This window comes from Stegodyphus dumicola, chromosome 5 (genome assembly GCF_044657685.1).
Source record: "Stegodyphus dumicola isolate Sdum_Otavi_A_Nest chromosome 5, ASM4465768v1".
NCBI classification, from domain to species: Eukaryota; Metazoa; Arthropoda; class Arachnida; order Araneae; family Eresidae; genus Stegodyphus; species Stegodyphus dumicola.
The window spans coordinates 151115064-151138349 of record NC_140772.1 but is presented as its reverse complement, the minus strand read 5'-3'; the positions used below and the strand labels follow the sequence as shown (position 1 = coordinate 151138349).

Genomic DNA, 23286 nt, shown 5'->3' with positions numbered 1-23286 from the left:
CAAAAGTGTATTTTGCAATAAGTGACAAGATATTCTGTCACACCATTGAAATCATGCAGTACTATATGAGATAAATGAAAAGTTATGAACATAGCCAATAATTATTTCTCTTCTCTCAGGTATCAAATTTGAATTCAAAAATAAAATTCTGAAATGTTGCCATGATTTCTTCAATTTTCTTTTTCCTTTCTGAGATTTTTCTTTTGTACCAGATTTCAAATTTTGAAATTAATTTTATATAACTTTTCAGAGTTCTTGTCTTGATCCATAGTTTTCAGTAGTTTTAGATAAAAAATTTGTTTTAGGCTGTAAAAAGTAATATTTTTATTTTTTCTTCTAGAACTTTAATAACTAAGCATATAATAATCTTTAACCACTCTGAATTTATAAATAGGATCTTCTGCTTCTTCTAAGAGGTTAAATATATCAGTTCTTGAAAATGAGTAAATAAAAACTTTAGTTTTCTGTTTACATTAAAATTACAGCAAATACATTATATTGAATTTTTTAATTTTATATTTCTTATTTATTTATAATCAAATAGCCACTTTTATAAAATGTTTCTTAAAAGTTTTATGACATTTATAAATTTCAAGTTTTATTCAGTTTATTATTTCATTGGCTTTTATTTAATCAAAGAATCTTTGATACTGTATTCTTTTTCTTTTAGACATACTTGCTACACATAATAAAATTTTATTTACAGGATTTCTGCCTTGCAGATGACCATAAAGACATTACATTTCTTTTTTTAAATAAAGTTAATTCATGACTAAAGAAACTTCATGAAGAACATTCTAGATGAAGCTAATAAAACTATTTATATATGAATTCAAAATCAAATTTTATTGTATGCAATAAAGAAAATATATCATATAATGAGTGCAAAATTTACAAAATTCACAGCAAATAAGGAATGTACGCAGTAAATTTAAAGTATATAACAGAAGAATGCTGAACTATCAATTTACAAGAATCCAAGTCTGATTTCAATGAACACTTCTAATAAAATATTTGTACAAGCTATAAATATCCAGTATTTTAATTTGTTCCAATTTAAATAAAATATTTGTTCAAATTTTTAAATATAAAAGAATTTTATATTTTTAAATATAAAAGAATTTTATGTCTCTATTCTGATTTTATTCAAAATGCTTATTCTTTACATAATATATCAAATAAAGATATGAAAAGATATGAAAATTGATATAAGATATGCAGGCATGGTATTAGGCGTAAAGTAATGGAAAGATATTCCGTAAAATGTTTGAATGCATCTTAGTGTGGCACAGTGATAAGCATTATTTAAAGTTTAATTTTATTAAAGTAAAGTTTCAGGCTTGGTAAATTTGTGAAAGAAAGTCGGCTTAATTAAACAAAGCTACATGGATGAAGCTGTATCTTAAGTGCATTTATAAATGGCTTATACATTTTCAGGATGGATGAGATTCCATCGAAGTGGTAGGTTTATAACTTCTCGTACTAAAGAAAAAGATGAAAAAGCCAGAAAGAACAGCAAAGAATTCTAACATGTATATGGATGTTCAGGCAAATTTACTGCAATGGATTTGTGAGGTATGCCAAGAAAATGTCGAAGCAGGCACTTGCTTCTCTCTTCATGATAATAATTCATGGCCATATCCAGCCTTTGTTGTAAAACAGTTTATGATCCATAGAAAAGCTGTAGCTCTCTATCATTTATCATACTACCTGATCTAGTTTCTGCAAACTTCTTTCTGTTTAGGATATACTAGACATTCAAAGCCATATAATGAAGATCCTCCATGCAGATTACTGAAAGAAGACTACTCAGTTTTCAGGAACTGTACAGTCACAGTCAAAAATGCAAATCAAATGATGGACATTACTTAGAAGGAATACGAAAAGCATTTTTTCCATTTAAGTATGATTTTTTTTTTTTTTTTTTTATGAATATATTTGCAAACATTATCATACCATGTACATCATGCAACTTAAAACTTCATTTGTTCATAAGATTGAGTAAATATATAATACACAACAGTTGACTGAAAGATACAGGCTTTATAACATTCACTTACAAAGTAAATGCAGACATCTCAATATAACAAAAATTGGATGAAATCTTATCACAAATCTAATAAAATAAATAATACATTTTATAATAATTACTATATATACAATGATAGATTTTAAGCAATATCAAAATGTTAAACATCAGAATTCTATAAAAGGATAAAACATGAAATAAATCATCCAAAAAATAAATTTAATTCTCGAGAAAAAATTTTCACGTGTTATGATATTTCATTTTGATCTATCAGGATTAAGTCTAGGTTTGAAACTGAATTTGTTATCGATAAATTCTAGGAAACAGATTTCAAATAATAAAATACTCTAAACTTGTAAATCTCATTAAATTGTCTATGAAAAACTGATTCTCAAACAAATAGCCAATGTAACTCAAATAAGACTTTCCAACAAATTTTTACTTTTTAATTTAAAATAACATAGAATGTCAAAAACATAGCTAGCTAATAACTAGATGTTTTTAATTCATAAAACGCTTTGTGATATGAGATGCGACACAAATAACTGAAACACTAAAATATTTATTACATATGGCCCCCTTCTACAAAGCAAATTAAGAGTACAGCTAACCAATAGTAATCATGATAATTTTGGATATTTTAACTATGATGATACTGCGCCAAATATATGCCAGCTTTACAAGTAAATATTTTTTCCTTTAATACAAAAGGTAAATAAATTTTTTAAATGCTAGACTATATATATTACTAATTTAGTTTTCAGAAGGATGATACAAAAAAACATTGCAAAACTGGGAATTAAATACATTTTAGTGTTTCCTACACAGGCTTGAAAATTGCTAATAATAATGGGGGGGGAAAAAAAAAAGGCCATCAGTACCTTTTTTCTCAATTTCTCAAACGCTTTGACAGATTTTTCAACAAATGAAGATAACAATTATACAAAAAAGACAAGAAACAGTTATTGAAAAAGTTCAGTTTCGAATTAGAGGATGAAAAGAAAATTTCTTGTTAATTATTGGTGTCATCACTAACAAGGAACAATTTATTTCACAAATACACATTGTCAGATATATCATAATGTTTTTATTTTTATAAGAAACAGCCGTTCAATAAAATTTTGGATGTTACTTATGAAACTTCTGGTATGCCATTAATATTTAAGTGCTAAATATTAATGGCATACCAGAAAATAAAAATAATAAAAGAAAAATACAGAGATCAACAAGAGAAATATCCAAAAGACCAATTATAAACTGTACGAATGAAACATTAGCAGTAAAAATATTTGTTCGTCAATCTGTAATCAAATCAAAAAGAAAACAACCATTTATAATCCCCCAAGCAAGTTCAATAAATGCAGTATAAAAATTTGTATTTAAATCATTCAGATAAAGGCTACAATTATTATAGTTTGTCTTACATTGACAGAAACAAATAAAATGTCTATCTCAGAATTGGCCTGTTAATTCAATGATCCTAGTGCAATTACATTAAAAAAACAGAAGAAAAAGCTCTTGTATACTCTACTGACAGGTATTGTACAAATATCCTCTTCAGAAGTGAATTCTTAGAAAACGAGAGAAAAAATTTTAGGATCTCAACTTATGAACAGGACAAAAATAGTCATATATAAAAATACTAAAATCGTTCTTTAACGAGAAAATAAAAATCTCATCCCATTAAATAATTGGGAAGATTATTACACTTTGAAAGATAGTATGGTAATATGTTACAAATTATGTCTCGATTATTTACTACTCTTTAATATAATGTCACGTAATAGATAAAATAATATTTAAGATAAAATTCCTTTTTTGTTGGGGTGAATGAATAGAAATGTATCATTAATTCAATAAACACAGGAGAAAATTTAGGCATTTTTAAGCACTTAAATATTAATGGCATACCAGAAGTTTCATATTTTTTGAAATATATATATATAACCTATCAAGAACTTATTTGTACGAAGGCAAAGACTGAATACAAATTATACGTTAGATACATATTACACATTAGATAGCTTACAATTATACATACAATTTGTTCTAACAAGCAAATCCATAAATGATAACTGGTATAATATATATATTTATATTTTGTGGAGGCATAATGTATGTAATAAAATGCATTTATAGTATGAGAACATTCAAAGACTTTCATAGAAGCAGCAGTTATATATATATATTGCAATATCCATTTACAATACTTGTGAATAAAACATTTTCCAAACATTTTATTTTTAAATCTTTTTTCATGATAAAATAATAATAGCAACTACTTTGAGTAAGTAGCAATAAAAATCAATAGCATACTTAAAATTCAAGTATCGGGAAATCTAATTTTTTCATGAGTTTACAGGAGTACAAAAACCTTCAAATATTTCAAAAACAGTTTGTTTTCACTATATTAAATATTTACAGAAAAACAAAATCTCAATTTCAACACCTGAAGTTAGCTTATTATTTGCTTTTTTAAATTAATGATTACAACTTTGATTTCCTAAAATAAAAAAGATATTTTGTGAATAGTGAAAGTAATCTATCATTACGTACATCAAGTTGCAAATATAATGCTTTTTCAAATCTTGCATTGATAAATATATCACAATATGTCTTCAGTAGATTTTATTTTCAATCTCATGCAAAGAACACAATTATTGAGTTGTTCAGAAAGTGATTTTTTGCCCCTTATCACTTGAGGGATTAGCTGTATTTTTAACTAGCCAATTTCATTCCAAACCATACTGTCATTATTGACAGTTGACATTTTAAGCCTCCATTTATAAAAACGTGCTTGTGTGTGTAGGTGCCTCATCAAATATGGAAAATCAAAAGCAGCATTTCATGTGATTTGCTTTTATTACTGAATAGGTAAGAATGTTGCATAAGCAAGGAAAATTGTGCTATGTGGGTGGAAAAGATATGTCAACAGAAAACCAGTGTAAAAATGGTTTGCAAAATTTCATTCCAGCAATTTAAACAATGAAGATGCACCACGTTCTGGAAGGCCAGTTGAAGCTGATAAAGACAAAGATATTAACTAAAGCAAACTATCGAATCACTGAGATGAAATTTGTCGAATTCTACATTTTATGACCATATACATATATTTTAAACCACTTGGTTTCATTTCAAAGCTCAATATAACATTCTGTCTCTATATAATATTCAGTCTTATTTTGGTACTTGTTAAATCATTATCCATATCGCACTTTATTAAAAGCAAGTGATTATGTTCATATAACAAAAATTGTGGGAACATTATGAATGTTAGTGGAAATTATTAGTGTCCTTTATTGTCACTCAACCAGAGTTAGCAATCCTATCTGGCACCCTCGTAGCCCTCACCAGTAGTTGAGAGATTAAGACCACTGAATATTGGTAGTTTGATCCCAGGCAAATGAACAAGTTGAGTGTCCATTGTTGGTTTTTAAGATTTTATCAAAAAGAAGCCATGATATTCAATATGTAATTCAATAGAATATTTACATATAATAAGAATACTGTTTTCATCCATCCTCACACACGCACAAAAAAGGGAACAAAATTTTTCTTTTCGAACAATCCAATATATATAATAAACATATTCCTTTTGATAAAGAATAAATTAAAAAGCTTATATACATATATGCATCCAACAATCTCATTCTTTCCTGTAATTCATACATAAATAAATGGGTAACAAACCAGTTTAACTTGTATGTATTAACTTGTAACAATATTATTAAACAGATGTAATTTTTTTTTATATTTAAAGCTTTTAATAACTTAATACAACTAGCAATAATCGACTAATATTATAAATCTTAATATATTAAACAAATTGTAACAAAAAATAATCTAGCTTAACTAAACTGGCACAGTTTAATCATAAAATAAATAAAAGGAAGTATGGCACAATTTTTTGCTGCTATTACATATTATTAGTTTTATATATGCAGCTGATTTGACCATTTTTAAATACATTAAATGTGTTTTAAATCCAGATAATTATAACAAATGACTAAAAATTTCTCAGTATGCAATATGAATGCAAAATTTCCAATAATGTAGTGACTCATTAAATATGATATTCATAATGTAACAGAGCTTTACTGATGAAACAATGTTCAGCCCCAAACAATATATAAATAAATTATTCTGCATTTCTACAAATCATCACACAAGTAACACATTTAGTTGTCAAATTATTTTTTAAATATTTGATTTTAAATGTATATATTTGCTAAAAATCATAAGCATTATAAAACTGAAATAGTTTACCATCATGAAATTTATCAGAAGAGTATAACAGAATAAAAATCTTTGATTCTTTTTTTTTTAATCAGTCAATAGAAAATAGCATTTAAAATATAAAGTATTTAGCACTTAAAGGAATAATAAAATTTAAAAAATTTACCTAAAAGGAATGAAATGGAACTAAAGTATAAAAATTATAATTCATAGCAGTTAAAATCACCAGCTACTTTTCAAATGTACATTTTTAGGGGAAACAAATCAAATTTATTTGGACTGTAAATTATCAAATGATAAAATTTGATAAATAAAAAATGACCATACCAATATTACAAGTACAACAAAATATGTACTTTGAAATACAGCATAGAGGATTTAAAATTTGAGTATTCAAAAGACTGAAGACTAATTGTCAAAAATTGAATGTAAATTTTTGCTTTCAAATGCAGTGAGTACTTACTTTAAATACATGAAACAAATCAAAGTATTTTTCATCAAAAAGTTCATGTAAGAAAAAACAGCATTTCATGATTTTGAGGAATAATTACTCCGAAGGGCAAAGTTTCAAATCTCTATAATTAGATCCTTTGGGTGCTGTAGCAACTTCTAATAACTTGTATCGATACTGTCCTTGTTTTGCTAGCTGAGCTTCAGGCCCATGTAATGCTCGAGTCTTAAAATATAATTATAATTGATTAGTAACAAATATTTATATTTCCCTCTAAAAAAAGAATATGAGTATTATGCTTTACATTATCTTAGTTTGATTTTAATGCATACACAATTTATGATGCATTACAGAATATAAATCAGTTATCTCATAGCATAACAGCACATTCTAGTAGCTTAATTTCTTAATGTTAATGCTCCATCATATCACATGCTGTGATTGCTTTCTATTTTTCATGCCAGTGTTACTTATGAGTTGAAATCCTAACAGAAACTACATATCATTGCTAATATTTCACATCTTACTGTGATAAAATACACAAAAGTAGCTGTTATGTGAATTATTTTACACACTATTTATGCGTGTGTGTGCGAGATTATAGCAAAGCCTCGAGGGCTATCTGCCTAAGGGGAGGACTTTCTAAGGGAAACTGGCTCATATGCATGTTACACATGTGGAAAACCATGAAAACGCCCATGCAGCCAGCCCGTTCGCGGGATTCAAACCTCGGACCGAACTACCAGTGTTCAGCGACTTTACCGCTCGGTCGCTGGTAGGCACACACTATTTATGAATTCAACTACTGTTACACTTTTTTTCAAAAATAAATGGATATTTCTACAATAGATTTCATAAAAATGAAATGATGTGAACAGAGAATTTTCCCTCACAAATTTCTTAATAGAGGACTTCTACAGGAATATGCAAAAAATGCCCATTATGTTTCTTCTCCAAAAACTGATCACTAATAAAATTCCTGCATTAAGTAATTTTACAGCCACTAATTATTAAGAGATAAAGGTCATTGATGAAAAATTCTTCTAAATAATGTGCAGCTCTGAATCTTGTTTATTTAGTATCAGGAAACTCCTGCAGTTTTATTTATGATAAATACCATAACATAATAAAAATGGAAGCAGTAAAAAAAATTAGAAAATTTCATTGAATCACGATAAGCAACATTTTGTTTTATGACTTTTTGCCATCTCCCCACAGCTAGAAAATTCACTTTAAAGTTATTAGGTTTATTCGTAAAGAAATTTGTGGCAGATTATTCCCCAGGCAGCAAAAAATTCCATGGTATTTGAACAATCCACCAACACCTGCTGCACACAAAGTTTGGATGGACAGAACTGCACACACAGCCAGCGTAAGAGTGCAAGAAGGATCTGCAGAAATAAAAATGAGACAGGCAAGGTCTAGTGAATACGGACAGGGACAAAACATCCAGGCCATATTCAATCAGTCTTGGTCAGACATTTATGTAAATGTGAGATTGATCATTCTGATGATAGACTCCCATGACTGGTCAGTTTGGGGCACTTTGATTTCTGTTTTTAAAACTGCTATTTCGGAACAGCATTTTTCAAATTTTATTGTTCAGTTTTATGGCAACAATTCATAGTATACAATTCTTTTACAGTCCACCAAAGACAAAGCATTACTTTTTTGGGATGCAGCCCCCTCTTAATATTAAAGGAGGTTCTTTTAGATTAATCAGTGTTCTTTTTCTTGTAACATTACTGTATAGTATGCACTTCTCAACTCTGGTAATCAGCCTTTAAAAAAAATTTGCTTTTTTCTTTTGTTTCAGCAAATCATACGAAGAAACTCCAGCAAGCATATTCTGCTCAGTTCAAGGTATGAGGTGCCCATACACTGTAGTAGCTTACATACCCATTGTTCATCAAATGTTCATGTATTGTACTTTTGGAATATTTAAGTGTATCTGTTAATTCCTGAGCTGTATAGTCTGGATTTTCAGTGATAAGATTCTTTTAATACATTATGAGTGGGTATTTGTACCCGTTTTGCAGATCGTAGACTGCAAAAAATATGTTAATACATCCTTGTTTACAGAGGATGGTTGTCCATAGCTGGCATCATCTTAGAGGCTGAAATTTCCAAACTTGCACTTCTTAAACTGTCATAGACACAGTATTTTGTCCATTCAGTACAAATTTTATGAGTAGTCTGATTAGCACTTTTTCTTTTTCGAAGTAAAAGAAGCATAATATGATGAAAATGAACTTTTGTGTTTTCCATTCTTAGTACTGCACAGAAATAAAAATTACGTCACTCCATTCTTAGTACTGCACGGAAATAAAAATTACGTCACAACACATGCTAAAATTATTCAAAGTGAGCAGAAAAGTGTGTGTTTAAACATCCAGTTCAATGAAGGTCACTCATCAGCAGTAACAAAAATAATTAAAAGAATTCGATTTGAAGAAAATCACAAAATTTTCTGAATGACCTAATACTTACATCGACCCAAAATGCTGTTAAAACAGATGAGAAGCTGAAGTGCTTCATAGAGTTTGCAACAGTGCATCAGAGGAATTCTTAGTTTTTGAGATAAATCATTACTCTAGCCAAAGTGCATCAGAGCCCTAAGTAAGATGAGCTCTGGCACTTTTGTTTATGAAACTGAACCAAAATTTCAGCAGAAAATGTTTTTTGATCTTCTAACATTTTATTTTAGCAAGAAGTAAAATTTGGAAATTAATATTAACTCCCAAATACACAGCTTTTACTTCGAAAATGAAATCATGGCAGGAAGTTGAAACGTTTAAGGGGGGGGAAATCCCCACAAACATCAATTAGCCACTAGAAAATGTGTTAAATTTACAAGAGTTTTTTTGGGAATGGGTAAATTTTTTGCATTCACCCTCATTGCCAATAGTATCCAATGGCCTCAATACTAGCAGTTTTAGTTATCTGCAATGCATGGCAGCATGGGGAAGGAGGTTTTCTAAATGCACAGCAAGTAACTAAGGGTTTAACATAATAAAATGCTAATCTAAATAATTCAAATAAGTCCAACACTAATTCCTATGGAAACAAGCATCAACCTATGTAACTTAATATAGAGGATAAAAATGGTCACTTACACATTCACAGCATACATATCAGCCTTCAAATTTAAAAGCACATTTGCCCCCTTTCACATGATCTGAGTGCTAGCTATAATAATATCAGCATGAGGATCTTGGTCAGAGAGAGTTTTATTCTTCTTTATCTTCATATCTACATTTTCCATGAAAATTTCTATGTCCTTGTATTTTTCCTAATATTACCTTCACTCTCATTAGTGAGGATTTAAACATAATACTTTTTTTTTCACCTCAGTGCAGGAAAAAGAACGATGTGCATTCTATCATCCCTCAGATTAGTATTATAAATTTAGTAGGTGTTTACCACAGCCTGCTTCTGATATTTCTTTGTTGTTAAGTGAAACTCATTCCTGATGAAACCCCAAATAAGTTTGTAGAGATATTAGGTATTTTTTGGAAGCTGGAAAAGTGAAAAATGAGCAACTCTCCTGCTGAGAATCGAACCACGGACCTCTGGAATATGCGCCCAGCGTGCAGACCACTACACTATGATGGCATGCTAAGAAGGTGGGAGAAATACCTTATATACTCCCCCTTTTAAAGGGTGACTGGGGTTTTTAGGGGACTCAGTCACCAAATCCTGGGTGTGGAGAATCATCATCCACCACCCTTTTAGTTCGGGTGCCACAGTAGAGGCATTTGGATCGAGGCAGGAGAGATGAAAAATTAGCAACACCCCCACCCTCACCGGGAATCGAACCACAGACCTCTGGAATATGGGCTCAGCATGCAGACCACTACACTAAGAAGGTGGGAGAAATACCTTATTAACTAATTGTGGTTAAATTAAATTTTATTTAAAAATTTTTATTAATTTATTCACATTTTATTTAATTTTAACTATTTTTTTCACCTTTCCTGATGGCTTGCCATAAGGCTCAGGTACTTCCAATTTTCAAAACTTTATTTTCTTAAACTTCATATAACTAAGGACAATTTAAATTTCACCATTCATTTGCCTTTTATCACTAAATACAATCCTCTCTTTTCTCCGAGCCGTAATTATGAAACGCAGCAGTAGCAGAGTGTTCAAATATATAAACAAATTATCAAAAACTGGAGCGAAAGAAGCATATTATTTATGAATAGCAATACAAAGAATATGAAAATCAATAGGTGATAAAGCCATACCTGACGGCTATACAAGTCAGTACTCAGTTGGACATGGAGCCTATTAAGTTGCCAATGTCCCTCAGCAGTAGTTAGTGAGTTGGGACGTATTTGTATACAGCTGAATTTGCCCACCCAACATGTCCCCAAAGTTCTGGAGTCATGGCAGTTGAGGACATTAAGATCTCAGAGATATAGTTGGGAAAGTCATGCTGTATGGGCCAAGCACTGTCCTTCTAGAAAACAATTTGGGTAACCTGCTATTTTAAAGAGTACAATCAGCTGTGAAATATTGTCAATGTACTTGGAAGCAGTGAGAGTACCTTGCAACATGATTAATGATGAGTGGCTGTCCCAGCTGATCGCTCCCCAAACTGTCACAACCTCTGTTTTGGCTGTGTGCTACTTGGTAATAAATGGTCATTAGACTGCTCACTTCTGCATCACCAGACATATATATGGTGGTCATCAGAGAGAGAAAAGCATGATTCATCACTGAAGATCACATTTTTTCAATCCGACACTGTCCAGCTGAGTGAGAGCAGCACTGTGAAAGATGACACTGCTGATGGTGAAGTGTCTATAGCAAGCATCTTAATGGACATTGAGATCTGAGCCCAGTGTCACTTAGGCTTCTGTGAACCACATCCCTGGATATCCTGGGATTTCTTCTAGTTAGGAAATTGTGTTAACTCGATATTATTGATTCAATGCAAGCAGATGTGGCAGCTCTTTTAACTGTGTGATCATCTTGCACATTGGTGGGCCGGGGACATCCTGAGCCACTATACAAGCTGACTATGTCTTTTGCTTAGCCACTGGTTCCTGTAACATACAACAACCATAATGCTTTGACCAAATACTGGTCTGCTTGACAAATTAGCTTCTTTTAGCCCTGTGATGTGACTTTTCTCAAAGCCTGATAACTGTTCATAATGCCATCAAGTACATCTTAAAGGCATCTTTCTTTTCAATGTCGTGTATCCAAGCCATCAGCATGGCTGTAAATGCTCATCACTCACTGCACCTACCCTTTTACATTCTATCAGCTGTGCGTTTCAGATGCACATTACATCACACCACACAGGCAATTGGTGCTGCAAATTTAATCATTTAAATAACTCGCCAAGCCACATTTGCATGCCATGTTTTGTATCTGTGGCTCAATTGTTTTCTGGGTGCATATATTTTTTTGCAACAGAGTGTATTTGTTTCTAAAAATTTCACTTTAGTGAGATATGTACCCTTTATACTTTATCAACAAAATGATATTCTTAGAGTAAAAAACAAAATACTTATCTTTCTTAAGAATTTATAAAATTCTTCACAGATACAGTTTTGTATGCATAAGAAAAATATGCAGATCATTAAAATTCAGAAAACACTTCTGATATTATAAAAAAGAAAAAGTGTGTGTGGGGGGGGAGAAGAGTTTTGAGCCCCATCTCTATTTATTTGGTCATGCATTTCAACTACTGCTTCTGCAAATGTTAACATGGACAACACAACTAATGCAGTTAGATTGAATCCCTTGGAAACTGTAGTTAGCACAGAGCAGTTTGTACTAACTTTTAACACTATATTTCTTTGATATATTATTGTACAAATTTATGAACACATCAAGATAATTTTGGAAAAAATTTCTACAGACTAACTAAACCTTTGCATTCCTTATCCTAAAGGTAAATGAGCAACGAATGATGTCAAAAAGCACAAATTCCATGAGACATATTTCTCAACTGTTTAATTAATTAAGGAATTCTTGTTTGGAGAGTAGTATTTTTCAGTGTATCATTATGCTAATACAGTCAATTTTGTTTAATTGGGACAGCTACTTTGTTAGGCCAAATCACAAAGAGTGGAAACAAACAATACATAATTTAAATACCTAATTGGAAGAAGTTTTCTTTTAAATGGGACAGATGCAAGAAAGGAATTTAGCAATGTTTTATTTTCGAGATTTTTCAAAAATATATCAACAATACGTTAAGTAAATATTTAGCAATACTAGCATTAATGCGAATCAGTTACCAACCATTGTGCATCTGATAAGTATGCATCTGCTTAAGAGTCTACCATTACTATATACAGTGTCAGTTTTATTTACAATTTTTAATCCTTCCTGAGATACAGAGAAATGATTTTACACTTTCAAGTAAAATTGCTGGATAAAATTAAATGCCAGCTATTGAATTTAAACCATTGTAAACTTTGATATAACTGACATACCAAAATCTACCACAACACTTTTCATACAATAAGAAAATTGACTGCACAAGGAGTAAGCATTACAAAGTATAATAGAAAAGATCCAAAAGTTAAAAAAGCATTATATCAATAGCAGCAAGAGAGACTTGAATATCGGTAACCAAATATTGAAAGCAAAGTCATAATATTCTCAACTTATCCCAATTAAATGGAATTGACTGTACTATTAAAATTACAAAATAATAAATTATTACCTTAATGAATCTTTTCACAGCATCTTCATTTACATGATTCATTTCCAATTTACAACCCCATGCTACTAAAGCCAGTGGCTAAAAGAGAATAAAAAGCAATGCATTAATAAAATTGCATATCATTAATAAAGTAAACTTATACTTAGCATTAAGGATAAGGAACAAAATATTTCAAAACAGATTGATATTTCTTAAACATTTTTATGGGATCAATTTCTTAAATGAATTTGTTATTATTTTAGATTATCAGAAAAGTTTTTAAGAATACTACCTCTTTTCAATTAAATGACAGTTTACACACTATTCAACACTTCTTAGCAATATACTAGTATGGGAAGCACATAACCTTTATCTCATCAATTTTGTATAACTATAGACTTAAAAACTGGATTTGTATTTGAAGGGAAAACTTGTATATCTGCTAATATATCGATCTATTAACAAGAAGTTATTCCTGATAAGTATCTCAGGAACAATATCACAGTATTTTTATATACAAAAAAGTCTCCATAGATACACAAACGTGTCTTTTCATTCACAATTATCAAAACATTCTCTTCTTATTTTTTCTGCTCTTTAACTAATAAACAAAAATAGCAGAAAGGTGAAGTCCAAATTCCCATTTTGGGAACTTTCTCTTTCAGTCAGAAGACCACTAAAAGAGCTTACCAAACATTTGGACTCATTCTCATGGGAAAAGAAAACCATTAAGTGGAAACACGTACTGTAATAATAAAATAATTCGGTACTTTTCCATTTTGCCAGCGCAAACGATAAAGTCGCCAAAAATTGTACGATCGAAGCCAAACAGAATATCCTCGCTTTTGTGCCTCATTTTCAAAACAAGTCTCAGCCATTTCTTATCAGATTGATTGTTTCTTTGAATACTGGCATACAATTACATAGAATTTTTACCCAGATAGTTTAATTTTATGTCCTAAGGCCATTCGCGGCAGTTAGTCAATTAGGATACAATGGCATTGCTCATCTGAAGATTAAAATATAGAAAATATAAAGTCGAGGCTTAAATTCATCAGTTCTAATGAGAATGCACTAGCGAAGTAAAGCACTGCGGTTTTACATAATTTCCCAGTAAGCTATTCGTACGAATTAAAATAATTCTTGCATTTACATTTGTATTCCAAATTAAGATTTAACTTGAAATTAATGCAGATAATTACTGAGAGTTTGTAGCGTAGTTTACGTGAGATGAGATCACTTGGGATCACATGATATGAAACGGCGAATCAGGATGTTATACCATGAAACCATCTAGTGAATTCTTAAATTAATGTCTTTTTACAAATTTATCAACTTTATTTATTGTCTTTTTTTACAAAATTTTAAATGCTATTAAAATGTTTATGCCTTCAAAATAAAAATGTCTTAGAACTAACATTCGTTAAAATTTTTTATGTGTATGCTATGTGTTGTCACCAATAAAGTCTGCTTGGCGAGATTTGCGCCGGCGAAACAGAAAAGTATCAACAATTCCTTTGCCATAGGTGGCACTTTGGGGAAGTCCAAATTAGTTCCTAAATTATATCTCCAAGAACCCTGTAATATTATATGGTTTCATAAAAATGAAGACTGCAAAGTTAATGGCATCAAGACTTTTATTTCTGGACTAAAATCCAAAATGAAAACTATTTACAACTAAAATCACCAAAGAACATCTTTAACATATTCACGTAGTGTATCAGGAACTCATTTCCATAAGGCTAACAGTTACCTACAGAAATGAAAAATCTTCTTTTTGTCCAACGTGCCTCTCTTTATATTTGTGCACAATAGAATGCCCACAACTGACACACAAATGCTGTCATAGAATGCATGGAGAAACACCATATTCCCCTCTCTCTAGTTCACATTTTCAACATAGTAAGACAGTGAGAAAAAGTTTTGTTTCCACTTTGAAGGAAGAAAATTAATCACGACAATACTTGTTTACCATTCCATCACTCCAGAAGCTTGTTGTGCACAGATATTTGCAGAAGAAATTTGTAATTTTGGGGAGCTGGTGATGGGAATGTATTAAAATATTTAGTTTCCTTATTATTAGAAATTAAAACACTTCTCCTTGAGGATTCCATTAATAGACTACTAACCACTAATAGACTACAACTGGACGATCAGCATATCCAAAAATTTTATTTCATGGTAGCTATTATGTCTCATCTAAATAATGTTAGTTGTATACTACAGGGTAAAAGAACAATTATTTCAATATTGGAAGAAGTTATTTAATTCGAAAACAAATAATCTCTTTTTGCTCAAAATTTGGAAAGGGAAACTAATTCATTTTCGAAGCCTCCTGAAACAATGCCAAGGAAATGACTAGGTAATTGGCATTTACTATTTAAAAAGAACAATTTTAAATATGAAGGAAGCTTCAGAAATTTAAGGAAACAGAAATTTAAGGAATTCAGAAACAGCACAGCAGTTTTAGCCTTTGTTAAAATACCTCCAAGTTCTGACATAACAGAAATGAGTTTTTCTCTGTTTAATATTGACACTAGAGCTTTTGAAATGCAATTTCTGGAGTTAGAAAACAAAGAATTATGGAGCTACAAATCTGAACACCTTAACACTTAATGAACAGGGTCACGTACATTTTTTCCATAGTGACGTGCCAAGAGGGGCCATACAGATTTATGTTTTTGCTTAATTTTCAGTACACTGCATTAGTTTTCCATTTTATGCATATAATGTTATCTTTTCTTGGTACCATTCGTTATAGCACTAGCTGTCTGTTGATTCTACTGCACAGTTTTTCTTTTTAGGTATCTTTTTAAGTAATTCCATAACTTTAAAAATGGCAAGCATGGAAGTGTTTTCTGTGGAAGATGCGAAAATACGTAAGGGAATTTAGATAAGTTATTTCATGTAGGAAGTGATAACAAATCAGAAAAATGTAATTGAAACAAGATACATATGTCAACTTTGTCAGGTTCCACTTCACAAGGGTGAATATTTTATATATTATCACACTCTTGAAAAATACTAAACATGTTAATAAATAACTTTGTTATATAGTATAAGAAATGGTGTTGGTTTAATAAAACTACAATGCTTTAAAACCATATGTTTATAGATGTTTATTTAATTCTCCTAAAAATGCCTAGAAACTAAGAAAGGCAGATCATATTTGATCTGTCTGTTGTTAAGTGTTAATAATGTGGAAATACTGAAGAAAATTATAAATGTGATCTTAATTCACAGTAAAAGTGGTCTGTTTTGAAAGACTTGGGGAAGGAAGTTGTAATAATTTTCAACACCTGAAATAATATTCTCGACTCACATAATCAGTTAAAAAACTAGTGTTTGCTATTCTTTCACTCTTTGAATCTACATATTCATGCAAACTTACTAAAACTAAATTCTGAACCTTACTAAAACTAAATTGAGAAATTGTTTTACTGATGAGAACTGAGAATCCTGCTTGAAATTAAAAATGATGGCATACAAACCTGACTTATTATAAACTTTCCAAGAAAATTTCACTTCCAAATGCGGTTCTTAAAAAGAAATTTGGCTATCAAAAGAAATCTTAATTATCATATTCTTTGGCTCTTTTGCCAATCACTGGACTACACAATACACATTCATAAAACATAATATTAGTTTCATATCCTATGTACAAATACGTTTCTGCTGTTTGACAAATGATGGTGCCACTAGTAAGTTAGGTTAAAATTATCTGATGTAAAAACATCACATCATAAGGTTGAGCATCTGCCAACAACAAAACCTCGAAATATTACTGATTTTGTATCAGCATCACATATTTTCTCGTATGAAAATGTCGAGTTTTGAGCTGAATAAGCATCATTTGCTGGAACTTTTGATTTACTTCTTTAATTTGAAGAAATCTGCAATTCAGGTTCATCAACTGCTTGTAGAAGCACACAGTGAGGCTGCCTTGAGTAAGAGAAGTTGCCGTGAATGGTTTTCAAAGTTTAAGTTCGGTGAATTTGACATCGAAGACAAAGAATGTAACAGAAGACCACAAGTGTATGAAGACGCAGAATCGGAAGCATTATTGTATGAAGATTCATGTCAAACCCAAATAAAATTTGCACTTATATTAGGAGTGATTCAACAAGCAATTAATGTAACAGAAGGCCGCAAGTGTACGAAGACGCAGAATTGGAAGCATTATTGGATTCATATCAGACCCAAGTAAAATTTTCACTTACATTAGGAATGATTCAACAAACAATTTCACATCATTTGAAATCATTTGGAATGTTTCAAAAGCACGGAAGTTGGTTTCCATATGAACTCAAGCAAAGAAAGGTTGGATGCTGAATTTTACAAGTGAAATTCTGCTTGCCAGGCATAAATAAAAGTTTTTTTTTTTTTTCATCAACAGTCACTACTAGTGATGAAAAATGTATCCACTATGATATCCCAAAGAAGAAATCATGGGAACCACCTGGCCATGCTTCAACATTGACAGCCAAGCCGAGTGTCCATGAAAAAAAAAAATCAGGTTGTGTATATATGGTGGGATCACCTTGGTTGCATGCATTATGAATTGATGGAACTAAACAAAAACATGACTGAGGCTCTCTATCAAACACACCAGATGAGACTGGGCCAAGCATTCAAGAAAAATGTGACCACTACTATTCCAGATGTGACATTTTTCATTTTTAGCAAGTTTCAAGTTTCCTTTGAAATTGGGCCTGAAATACCTTTACTTGAAAAAGACTCCTTCAGTTTGATTTTCTGTTAACTTATTAGCTGTTTGGTTTCTTAGTAAGTGTCTGATTTACTTTGAATAACCACCACCTTTGTGATTATTTGTTTGAAACCTCCTTCCTCTACATGTGCCAAAGGTAACTGAATTGGCAAATGGTTGTTTTATTCATTTTCTCTTGTTAACATCATAGCAATAATGAATTCTTTTTGCAGACAACATCGATAGAGGATCCAGAGTCATATAACACTAATAAATTTAGACTGTTCACTTTAGTCATTATTGTGTATGGCAGAGTATTCTTCCTCCATCTTTTCCATTCTGTTTACAATAATTGAGATCTTCTATCCATGTCCTTCTGTAATGTCGAGCATTGTAGCCAAGTGACCACAAGGTTCCGGTTTCTCAAAGCGATATTCATTCCGATTTCAGAAGGATTTTTTAAGGCATATTTAGCCTTTGTTTCCAGATTGATTATATTTTTTGGGCCTCTGGAACTTAACTGATTCTTATTGCCCTTTTATGACTCTAAATGGACTAGAACTTCTCCGGTATTGAATTGGCATGAACTTTTCTGGTATCCATGTTTGTTTTCATAGTCTCTATAAAAGTTCTGCTATTTTAGTTTGAGAAGTTATCTTTGATCATTTATCAATATAAACTGCTGACACACTTCAAAATTTAACAGTTATCATAAAATCTTTTAAAAGTTCTAAACCTTTAATTTCCAAACCTGTGATTAATTTTTGAAAACAATTCTTTAATTTAATGATAAAATCCCTCCAAGCATTGGAGGTGAAAAGGGAGGACTGCACAAATTTAATGCAAAATTTTTCTGGACTCAATTTGAATCATTTAAGCAATATAACCCTTTTATGTAGACCTGCTGTTCTGGCTGTTGCATAATCAGCTGAACTTTATCATTTAGCAAAAGCATCAATAAAACAGGAACCCATTCAGATTGGTTCATATTCACATGCTTAACTTGGCACTCAGACATTATTAGATGCAGACTATGAATTGAAAGCCTAGAAGATCATTTTGATCATTTGAGTTGAAAGCCTACAATATCATTTATTCTTTTTGGAGGTCAAATGTTTTTCTGCTTTTTAAGTTCAAAATGATTTTTCTAGGTTATCTTTCTTCACTCCCAGCAATTAATAGATCATTTTTCTTACGGCCCGTAGTTTCAATTCGGTTACTTTGAATTCTCTTGCCTCTCTCCTTATTCTATTCTGCCTTTCTTCTTCTCTCCTAATTCTACCTTCCTTTTTTTCCCCCTCTCAAGCCTCACCAAAGTAATATTTTCCAAAAGCCTTTTTTACAGGTTTCTCATTACAAGCTTTGTTACTCATAATGTCTTAGCTCAAGTCTGACTAAGCTCAGGTCCGACCTTTCCCCTAACTCTTCATCTAAGGTTTCAAAATCCCCTTTACTGGCTTGTGCTAACAATGCTTTTATATACCCATAACGTATAATTAAAATCTAACTTCTCCTATTAATAGCAAATTCCAAATATGAGGAGTAAAATTTAATAACAACTATAAATTGATCTAAAACACAATTTTAAGACAATGTACACTATCATATGCATATAATTTTAATTAATAAAACATGAGGATTTATGGATAATACAACAACACTTTACAAAAATTTCCGTCTCTATTAATTTATGCATTCAAAGACAGATTTTAAAAAATCCACTTCTTAATGGATGAGAATTCTGCACTTCTTTACACGAAAATATTTACATACATGGGACGGTCCAACAAAACTTTAAGATACTGATGATCTTCAAACACTGACTGTACACTTCAGTATCCCAGACTGATGCCCAAATTCTCTGTATAATAAACACAAGATTTTTCATTTGATGATAAATTTGAAAACTGCTTCTGTGACTGCTCATTCATTGCTACTATTTTATTTACAGTAGTAATGTCTAAACCTTCCAAAATTGAAGCAACAACATGCATTTTTTGGGTAAATTTTTATTAAAAACTTAATAATTATATTTCATATTAGCCATCTCAGAAACAATAGCATGGTATTTTTATAGACACAAAAATTTTCAGAAATGAAAATGCATCTTTCATTCCAGCTCTCAAAACATTCTCTACTTTTCTTTTTCATTTTACATTCCCCCCCCCCTCCGACTTTTCTTCTCAACTGCTCTTCAACAAGTAAACAAAAGCAGTAGGGAAGTGAAACCCAAACTCCTATTTTGGAAACTTTTCTCTTCCAGTCAGGAAAATGCCTCAAAGGGCTGACTGAACAGCTGGGCTCTATCTGATGAGAAAAGAAATCCATCAATTGGAAACACATGCTATAATGGTACAGGATATTCAATCAAATCTAATAATTTGCCAACTGTAAAGCTGCATAATCAAGCAATCTCCCACTTCTCTTTTCCATTAATTGACAGTGCCTATTATTTACAAATTTATTTTCAAATTTATCACATTTAATCATTTTTAATTTCTACTATGCTCTTTATAGAAATTCCACACTGAAGGTAGCTTTTTTCATAGTGTTTCAACTTAAATGGTCAGAAATCCATGTATAAGTATTCAAATAATAGGCAATATACTGGTGAAATGTTCATTAAAATAAAATAGTAATGCCTTACCTTTTCAGCTGAAAGGTACATATAAGGTGTAATAACATGCCTTCGTAAACATCCTTTCACCAATTGTCTTAATTTGTCAACTTCAAGAGGCTCAGCACAAGGATGATACAACATAACAATTGCACCATGCTAAAAAAGGGATTTTTGTATTAAAATAATATAAAAGCACAACAAAAACTGAAAAAAGTTCAGGTACAAATTAAAAAGAACAAATAATAAATATATACAGACACACGCACGAAATCAGTAACATAAGCTTCAGTTAACAATCATGAAAAACCTTACTAAATACCTTTAATAACTTTACTAATTCGATTCAAAGAACTTGCATTCTTGAGCTATTTTAAATCAATAATGAAACCACATTGCATAATGCACAAAATCTGCAGCCTAAATGCCAAATATGTAAAAACTTTTTAAAATACAAAACATATTTTTATATTTTAGAAAATATATGTATATCTATTACAGTCAAAAGTCGTTAATTCGGACACCCATAATCTGGATTGATCTATAATCTGGACCTCAAAGCTAAAAACTTTCTGCGCATGCGCAGCATTGGCACATGCGCATAGGCGTTTTACGCGTGCGCATAAGACCTTGACTACTGCGCATATGCGTGTGCGCAAGTGTAGAATACGTTTCTGCCTGCGCGTTTAATGTATAACGGACGGTGTAAGCTAAAATTATCTAATTATCTATTTCAGTTAATGTTAATGATTGAGTTGTTCCTTAATCTTCGAATTGGATCCCGCTTATTATTTTTTGCAGACTGTAAGAGCAATTTTATAAAAGTAAACTTGAACTTTCGATTATGCCAAATAGAATTTCTGATGCTGGAACTTCCAAAGGATCTACAAAACGAAAGTATGTTTCGTTTTGTAGGTTGTTTCATTTCATTTGTTTGTCAACAAACAAAAAGTGGAATTGCTGCAAAAAATGGATAAAGACATGAAGAATGTGACAGAGAGGTTAGTGAAAATGAAAAAATTTCGATTGACAAGTTAGTCGGTATTCTCAGCACAGCAATTAACGGGACTTGAACAGCGGAACTTTGTAACTAAACAAGAAATTATTTCTGTTTATAGAATTAAAGAGAAAGTATTAGCACATAAAACAAAGCAACTTAAACAACTTACATTGAAAGAAATGTTTAATAAAGTAAACAAATAAATATTAAGCTTTTTCTTTTTGTAAATTTTGATACCCTTTAGATCATAATTGTTCTTTATTTCATAAATTACGGTTTCATATTTTTAATTTTAGAATTTCTGCATGCCATCTTACAAGATTTAAACTGATGATCTATAATCCGGAAAAATCGTTAATCCGGAAACGCCGAAGTCCCGACGAGTCCGGATTAACGACTTTTGACTGTATTTCATTACAGTCAAAAGTTGTTAATTCGGACACCCATAATACGAGATGATCTATAATTCGGAAATCAAAGCTACAAACTTTCTGCACATGCGTCGCATTGACGCGTAAGACCTTTACGGCTGCGAATATGCGTGTGTGAGTGCGCAAAATACGTTTACAAATGCGCTTTTAATGTATAACGAACGATATAAGCTAAGCTAAAATTATCTAATTCAGTTAATGTTGCAGATTGCGTTGTTCCTTAATCTTCGAATTGGATTTGGCTTATTATTTTTTGCAGACTGTTAGAGCAATTTTATAAAAGTAAGCTTGAACTTTCAATTATGTCAAATAGAATTTCTTATATATATTTACTAATATGTAAAGGATCTACAAAGCGAAAGTATGTTTCGAAGTCCATTAAACAAAAAGTGGAAGTGCTGCAAAAAATGGATAAAGGCATATCCTTTGTTTATCTAAACTTTAACGTTTGTTTATCTAAACTTTGTTTATCTTTAACGAAGGGGCGCGCAATGAATTGGAAGTTGATCTGTCAGCACTATCCTTATCTTCAGAGCAGATTTTTTTTTATTTTATTTGGCTTATAATTCCTTACTAAATGTAGTATTTTATCTCGATGTACTCCGTCTTTGATATGATTTAAATCAAATTCCTCGTGATTATAATTTGCTTCCGATAGCGAAGAAAGTGACAGAGCTTATTGAAAACGAAAAAATTTCGATTGACAAATTAGTCGGTTATTCTCGACACAGCAATTATAGGACTTGAACAGCGGAACTGTGTAACTGAACAAGAAATTATGTCTGTTTATTGAATTAAAGAGAATGTATCATCACATGAAAAATGAAGCAACTTAAACAACTTACATTGAAAGAAATGTTTAATAAAGTAAACAAATAAATATTAAGGTTTTTTTTTTTTTTTTTTTTTGTAAATTTTGATACCCTTTAGATCATAATTGTTCTTTATTTCATAAATTACAGTTTCATATTTTTAATTTTATAATTTCTGCATGCCATCTTACCAGATTTAAACTGATGAGCTATAATCCGGAAAAATCGATAATCCGGAATCGCCGAAGTCCCGACGAGTACGGATTAACGACTTTTGACTGTATTTGATTATTTATCTGATTATTTCACTTGTTCAATCATAGATGCTGAAT

General features: G+C 31.0%; 2 protein-coding genes across 10 annotated transcripts in view; one reads left to right on the top strand and one right to left on the bottom strand.

Annotated features, from left to right (window-relative positions):
- LOC118186506 (DNA repair and recombination protein RAD54B-like) overlaps window positions 1-2020 on the top strand; it is a 176394-nt gene extending 174374 nt beyond the window's left edge. For all 7 annotated transcript variants that reach the window (XR_015041298.1, XM_085817212.1, XM_085817210.1 and 4 more), the window contains one exon: window positions 707-2020. Coding sequence is in view for 6 of the 7 variants with exons in the window: in XM_085817212.1 (XP_085673338.1) it covers window positions 707-772 (66 nt within the window). In the remaining variant the exon portion in view is untranslated. The remainder of the gene's footprint in view (window positions 1-706) is intronic.
- A 3172-nt stretch (window positions 2021-5192) lies between these two features.
- Window positions 5193-23286, bottom strand: part of LOC118199853 (uncharacterized) — a 43857-nt gene continuing 25763 nt past the window's right edge. For all 3 annotated transcript variants that reach the window (XM_085817215.1, XM_035371713.2, XM_035371714.2), the window contains exons 8-10: window positions 20742-20870; window positions 13408-13485; window positions 5193-6941 (exon numbers count right to left, since the gene is read on the bottom strand). In XM_085817215.1, the coding sequence (XP_085673341.1) occupies window positions 6813-6941; window positions 13408-13485; window positions 20742-20870 (336 nt within the window). In that variant the 3' untranslated portion in view covers window positions 5193-6812. The remainder of the gene's footprint in view (window positions 6942-13407; window positions 13486-20741; window positions 20871-23286) is intronic.